The sequence below is a fragment of the Perissodus microlepis genome, chromosome 7, assembly GCF_051167445.1.
Source record: "Perissodus microlepis isolate ML-2025 ecotype Zambia chromosome 7, ASM5116744v1, whole genome shotgun sequence".
NCBI lineage: Eukaryota > Metazoa > Chordata > Actinopteri > Cichliformes > Cichlidae > Perissodus > Perissodus microlepis.
Window position 1 is genome coordinate 28,798,640 of NC_140467.1, and position 7,778 is coordinate 28,806,417.

The 7,778-nt window shown below is 38.7% G+C and overlaps 1 protein-coding gene across 1 annotated transcript; it reads left to right on the forward strand.

Moving 5' to 3' along the window:
- Positions 1-2,726: 2,726 nt before the first annotated feature.
- LOC146383314 (single-strand DNA endonuclease ASTE1-like) lies at positions 2,727-6,821 on the forward strand. Its single transcript, XM_084934513.1, has 4 exons — positions 2,727-4,007; positions 4,112-4,316; positions 4,653-4,818; positions 4,899-6,821. Exons 1-4 carry the CDS (start codon positions 2,805-2,807, stop codon positions 5,017-5,019), a joined length of 1,695 nt encoding a protein of 564 aa, XP_084790639.1. The 5' UTR covers positions 2,727-2,804; the 3' UTR covers positions 5,020-6,821.
- Positions 6,822-7,778: the final 957 nt, after the last annotated feature.

The window sequence follows — 7,778 nt, forward strand, 5'->3', positions numbered from 1 at the left end:
TCAATAATCAATAAATAAACACAACACAAAACGATTGTGCAGGTACCATGTATTTAAACAAAAGCAAGGAAAAATAACAAGAAAGGAAAAGTAAAATAACTTAAAAAGTTACTCCTACTGGAGCAGTTCAATCAAGCTTCATCATATTTTCTAGTCTTTGGCTTGGAATGAAGTTGGTTTGGAAACATATCTGCCGATGTTTCATCTCCTGCTTTGTGTTTATCTAGGTGCCCCACACTTTGGGAACCTCTGATCTAAACATGGCTGCTCGAAGGCCAGCTAGGATCCCTGTGGACCTTGCCCTACAAATAATCCAGGACCTGTGTTGCCAACTTAGCGACTTTGTCGCTATATTTAGTGAGTTTTCAGACCCCCATAGCGACTTATTTTTCTAAAAAGCGACTAGCGACAAATCTGGCGACTTTTTCTGGTGTTATTGGAGACTTATTTATGACGACTTTTGACGTGAAAGTGTGTATCACTCTTACTCTCAACAAGCAACGGGTGCTGCCGTGGGCACCTTGCCCGTGCCAAAGCGCTCACAGGCGGAGGATAGTCCTCCCCCAGCTGCTATCAGGGCAGAAGATGTTCACACCTCCAAATGAAATGTGCATGAGCGAAGCCGCTGCTCCCGTAATGACTGTAATGCAGTCACTTCTTCTTTTACTGTTATGATGTTTTGTGGATCACAAGATTTAAAACTACTTATAAATGCAAACACACACACAAAGTAACTTCACCAGAGTGCCTATTTCGGGTCACTTTTTTTCTTGGTCCAAGCCCGGATAAAGGAGGAGGGTTGGAATTGTGACATTAAAAAAAACAATAATTGATAAAAGAAATTTAATTTGTAGTTCTGAACACAAACATGTTTTGACGCCTGATTGATTGATTGCTAAGTGCTCAAATGTGAATGAAAATAAAAAAATGTACATGTCAAAAATGAAATTACTCTTTTGTTTGAACAAGATATATCAACTTAACCAAAATGAGAGAAATGTCTTTAGTTTATTGCAAAAAAGCACTGATTTTTTGTGAAGACTAAGGTAGTGATACAAAAACTGCAATTTCTTAAAATTAATGAAAAAATATATAAAAATGCTAATGGCCTCATGTCACAAATGTGTTTTATGAGGAATACCTGGAATATGAATATATTACAACTCTTTGTTTTAAAGATTTTGAAGAATAACACCCAGTTTATTGCAAAAACAGATTTTATTTGGGGTCATTTTTGACCCCACAAAAAGAAAGAGCGTAGGTATTGGTAGGTTGTGCATCCAAGTGTTAAAGCTTACATGTAAGTGCTCATGTTTTTAAATCACACATTGCATACATGTGACCTTGTGCTTTTTCATATTGTGAAACCTGCTGCTAAACGAACTGAGGTAAACTGTGTTAAAGGTTACATGAACATCCTCTGCAGGTTAGTGCAGGATAAACAGGTTAGTTTGCTGTACTGTGATGGATTCAAAGTAAAGAACTGTGTGTGACTGCTGCACAGTGTCGGTGGTTTCATGGTCACAGGTAGGTTACATGAAGTGTAGCAGAGATTGACATGAATTTAACTATTCTACTACTACTATTACTATGTAAGTAATAGATATCTGTAAATATCAATAAGTATAGACATGTACATGCACATACACATGTACATGTCTATACTATATGTACACTAAATATACATACGTATACATATACCTGCACACATCCATACAAATAAAAGGTGCATTTTGCATGAAGCATGTCTGTGAATGTCCAGAATGTCCTGTGACTCATGATATCGTGATTGAGGAGTTATAGAGTCAAAATGCTGTTGGAATGAATTCTCTGCGAAAGCGAGGGTGTTTCATCCAAACATTCATTCAAGGATCATCCAAAAGCTTAAAATTAGACTCACAAATGTGTACAATGATTTGTGTGTAACTTTTCAGGAAATGCGTGCTTCAATCCACACACAAATAATCAATATAAACACATGTAAGACTATATTACAAATGCGTAAATCCAAACCTGAGTAAATACTGATCAAAAACGCACAATTTATTAAGTTTAGCTTCATGAATATGATAACTTTCTCTTTTAGCACCGTTTGTTCCTCATCTATTTCTGCTTTTCACTGTGTGACTGTTACTTTTATCTGAAAACACAGTCGTGTGTATTTCTACATCGCTATCTTTCTTTAAAAAAATAGTTTTGTTTCATGTATAACTTAGTAGCTCAGCTGTCGACTTGTTTGCAGCCTTAGTGGTTCGGGGTTATCATTAAGATCTTCTGACCACAGCTGTACAATGTTTTTCTTTGCTTATGTTCTACATAAAAGATGTGAGTGATTACATTCATTGAAATAAAATTTGTATTATTATCTATTGATATTATATTAATATTGCATTTGTAACAGAAGTATCTCCACTTCTATTTCTCTCAATAATCAGAAGACAGTCTGAGGTAATGATTCTGTCTAACTTATCACTAACACCGTTTTTACTCTGTCATTTAAAAGAATGGGTGAATGCTCTGACGGGTCGAGAACCAATTAATTGTTTCACAAAAAGCCAGGGCACCTGAGTTTACTTGAAATCAAATCAAATCAAATGAAATAAAACAGAAGACCACAACATGAAGATGAAAGAAATGAAACCAAAGAGTAACATAGGTATGCTAGATTAGTCAGAACAGGTGTGACTGGTTCTGTCAGTGTGGGTGTGTACCTGTACGATGTTCTAGGAGGTGTGTAAATATCTGCAGACACAGAGGCATTAGCACAATAACCACCACTCACCTTCACAACACTTTAAGGAATCATGGAGGTTTCAACCTTAAAGAAAATTATAGATGATTTTTGTGTCTCTGAAGAGGTTAACATAGAAAAAACAGGTCTCATCATTGATGGTGCAGCTCTGTACTACTCTTTGTATTATACGTCTGATCCAAAGCTGGACCAGCGCTGTGGAGGAGATTATCCTGGATTCAAAGATGAGGTCTGTAACTTCTTTAAGACTCTGCAGGACTGTGAAGTCACTCCGTACGTCTTCCTGGATGGAGGCTCAGGGCCTGAGAAGCGTGAACATCTTGTGTCTCGTCTAAAACATAAACTGGAAAAAGCAAAGACAGTAGCAGAGACTGAGCCTGACGCTGCACCAAAAGGATGTAACGTCTTACCACCTCTGGTAAAAGATGTCTTCATAGAAATCTTAAAGGAAAAAGACATCATGTTTGAACAGTGTTTAGGAGAAGCTGACCCTGTAATTGTTTCTGCTGCAAATCAGAAACAATGTGCTGTGCTGTCCATTGATAAGGATTTTTACATCTTTGATTTGTGCAAAGGTTTCCTTCATCTCGACAACTTTGAGTGGAAAAGCAAAGAGGATGGCAAAATTCCTGCTAAGCTCTACACACGTTCAAAGTTTTGTGAGCATTTTAAATTGGACCCTGCTCTCATGCCAGTCTTTGCTTCAATAGCAGGAAATGATTATTCAAGATTAAAAGACAATGGTACCTTTGCAAATGAATCATCTTCACCTGGTGAGTACAGCATTAAAAGACTGGATGGTATGCTCAGATTTTTAAGTAAAGTGAATCTGGACGGTTTGAACGACTCACAGAAGAGAGAACGTGCTCTGAGTGAAGCTTTAAATCATGTTGGTAAAAAAGAAAACCAAACATTCAAACTCGCCATTCAAAAATATGTTGAACCAGAAAAAAAATGTCTTGAGTTGCCGACATGGGTGAGTAAAAAAGTTGAGAGTGGAGAACTCACCACTTTCGTCATAAGTGTTTTAGATCAGAAGACTATTCTGCTGCCTGCTCTTGTGGAGGACTTTTCACAGCGCAGTAGTTACACAGCTGCTTACCGCATCAGACAGTACTTCTATGGACTGTTAACTGGAGGTCAGATGTGCACTGAATATGACAGGGATAGAGAAGAGATCAAAGACAAGCGTGTCCCATCCATACTCCTCAGCAGTGATGAACAGAAACAACTGAAATTACAGCGTCTACATAAGGTACTGAGGTCAATCATGAAATATGTGTTTAATTGCTCTGACAGGTCATAGACGTGTTTCTGTGGTACATGTGAGCATCTTGTCTGTGTGGTACCTCTGTGCAGGCTCCTGAGGGTTTGCGTCGCAGGGTGTTTGAAGAAGCTCTGCAGGTTCAGACTTCAGCCTTAGAAAACATCCCCGACCAGCTGAAGCTGCCAGTCTGTGTGACTGTTTTCTGGTTCAAGAGGCTACAACACCACCCAAAACCTGAAACTGTCCACTGCCTCCACGCCCTCCTGCTGGGGTTTGTGTTTGACCAACATGGTCCAGGTAAGTCTTACTTGATACCATGATGGATATTTACAATGAAATGCATAGCTACATGTCACTTTATTAGGAACACCTGTGACAGCTCTGCCATTCTGATGAAATTTCTACAGTTTCAGCTCCATAAATCTGATTATTCTGTTTATTATTCACAGTCAGCTGTCAGCAGGTTAGTCTCTCTGAAAGCAGTCAGCAGATGGACTGTAGTCAGACTTCCTGTAGTCAGAGTTTGTGTGACAGCAGCAGCACTGATGCTTCCACATCAGCCTGAACAAGAAGACAAACTGCTGCTGGTCTCTGGTTCTGTGTCACTGAAACTTTGTCTTATCTTGTCTTTAGAGGACGAGTTTGAGAGGAAGGTGAAAGCTTTAAAGGATGCAGCTATCAGGAGGAAATGGCAGCCTTGTGTGGCTCATGCTTTCAGCCAATGGCAGTGCTGCATGAGGCAGAGCCTCCACCTGAACCAGCTGCTGTGTTCCCCTCTACCAGAACCTCAGTGTGCCCGGTAAACACCAGACCAATGATGCGCTCCACAGATGTTTAACACACTTCATCAACTTTAACTGAGATTTTCTGCTTTGTCAGGCTTTACTGTGGACCTCTCCTTCATCGGCTGGCAGATGAAGACACGATTGAAGAAGTACAGAAAACACTGAGAGGAGAAAAGAAGGAATTGTATGAGAACCTAAAGACTGTTTGTCATTAACTTTTGGGAAAGGGGAAAAGGACACAGGATCCCCACAGATCTTCAGATGTGACATGAAGCCATACTGAAAACAGATGATAATTATACAGGTCAAATAGTTTATATTTAAATTAAATTTTTTGTTCTTTGTTTTTTCTGCACGATTGAATAAAGTGTTTGAAGTAGAGGATTTAGCGGTACAACTAAGGGTCAAAGGTCATTTTATTTCTGTATGTTGGTAAATCTGTTTTTTCACTCGGTATAAGCTAAACTCAAGAAAAAGTAAAACAGTTCAAGACAGTAAAAAGTAGCTCTTTTCAACAATTTGTCTCTAATAATGACTGAACACAAAAGCCAAGAACAGAATAGTATCACAACACTGTCATCATAAAAACAAGAAAGATGAACACGAATCAAAAACCCAAAGCCCTGAAAACAGGACGACTGTGTGATTAAATCTGTGAGAATTTCATTTTCCCCACCAGCACTGATCTGATCTGATTTTATATTCATGTTTGTTCATAAATAACATTCATGAGCCTGAACTTTTTGTCGCTCAGTGATGCAGCTCTGAGTCAGACACAGCAGTTACAAACAAAAATGATCAGAGTTCATTCATATTCATGAATTTGAGCACTGATGATCCACGAGTTATATTTTAACTCTTCATTTATGAAAGTAATTCTTTAACATTTGCCTTAAACTTGTCCTCTCTGTTTCTCCTGCTGCATTTCTAAGTGATTCTTGTTCCTACGCTGCATGGCTACACCTGATCTTAGGGTTCCTCCACCTACCAAATCTCACTTTAACCCCTGCTGATAAACGATCTTAGGCTATTGTGTCCAAGCAACATCAAGAATTTAAGAACCTGCGTGCAGAAACAGAGTAACGAAAAATATGTGATGTGTTAAGTATACATGGTGCATATGTGTTATTTACAAAATCAGTCACTGGGTATTAGTGAAATCTCGTGGACCCTTAAAGACTCTATACAGAATAGTTTAACAGTGTTAAACAAGTAATTATTAAAGTAATTAATGAAGCCAAATCAAAGAAAAAAATTTAAACTGTAACCAGACCTGTGAAGGCACAAGGGATGAACCAGTGTTGTAATGGGCTCCATAGTTCTGTGATGCAAGTAAACATACTGTACCGACTGACTATAATCTTTTTTTTATTACTGATGTATTCATGCGTCCACAGCATCACTCAGCTGCAATGAAAGAAGGTTATGAGGCTGCATGTGTGTTTGCATTATGGATGAATAATTAATGTGGTTTTATTGTTTTGTATGATTATATTCAGAATAAAGAACTCTAACCCTTTACTTAAACACGCAAAGCAATTTATCACTGCACGCCTCATTCAGCCAGGCTCTGCTCTCTCGTCTTCAGCTTGTTCAGAATGCTGCAGCCCGACTCTTGACAGGCACACGTAAACGTGACCATAATTTCCCAGTCTTGGCTCGTTCACACTGGCTTCCAGTAGGTTCTAGAACTGATTTTAAGATTTTATTGCTTGTTTTTAAGTCTCTAAATGGATTAGCTCCTCGTGCCTCTCTGATCTGTTAACTAAAAATACTCCAAACAGAACTCTTAGGTCAGCTGATCAGTTGCTTCTGAATGTTCCTAGAAGCAGACTGAAACACAGAGGAGACCGGGCCTTTGTGATTGCTGCGCCTAAACTTTGGAACAGTTTGCCTCTTCGAATTAAGATCTCTCCAACACTGAACATTTTTAAATCCCGTCTGAAAACACGACTTTACTCCCTAGCTTTTAATTGTTTTGTTTTTTCTGTGTTTGTTTTACTTTTTTACTTTGTACAGCACTTTGGTCAACCTGTTGCTTTTAAATTTTCTTACAAAGAAACTGATTGGTTTATTAATCCATTCATACAGTTCTATATTTCTGAGTGTTTTAACCTAAAATTCACACACTCATCCTCCAGTAGGTGCACTGGGGGGAACTTGGGTTTCAGCATTTCACCCAAGGACACTAAAACACAGAGTAGAGCAACCGGGGAACAAACCATGACTTCCTGTTCCTCACGAGCCACAGCCACCTGTACAGCAAATGTACATTTGCACATATGAACAGGATGTTTTTAGTCTGCAATAGCTGATTTTTCTTTCCTCAGAGAAACAGACATGAATCAGTGAGGAGGGTGGAGGATTAGGTGAGACTCTGGGTCATGTGATTTAACAGAAAATCTGAAACAGGTGCAAGCAGTTTTGTCTTTTCAGACCTGAACACTCAAAGGCTTCCACAGATCAGGGTGAACAGGTTGAAGCTGTTCTTTGGAGCACACAGTCACCTGGATACCTCACTGCTTAAACAATAGCAAAGCCGTAGGTTAATGTGTTTATGGCATCAGAGGTTTAAACAACCTTCCTGGTTTTTCCATGAAGGTTGTTTCAGACTTTGTTGTTAGAGGGCAGCACAACACAACAATTAATCTTTTAGTTTTTGTTTCTGGACTTGAATTTCCCTCCTTATTTTCAGTATGTTTTAAACACACCTCTGACTTTTTCACATTTTGCCATGTGTTGAGCTAGAAAATTTATAAAACTCAAATACAACATATGGCTGCAAGCTTCATCCAGAAAAACTCCCTTTTAACAGGAAGAAACTCAGCAAAGAGATGCTGAGGAGAGGAGAGCGCAGGAGAGCAGGGAGAGGATGGACAGACTGTTTTCACTTCTTGAAAGATTAGTTCCAAAATAAGAAATGTGTTTATTTGAATATATTTGTTACGTTGTTAGTAAACTAGGAAAATTCTAA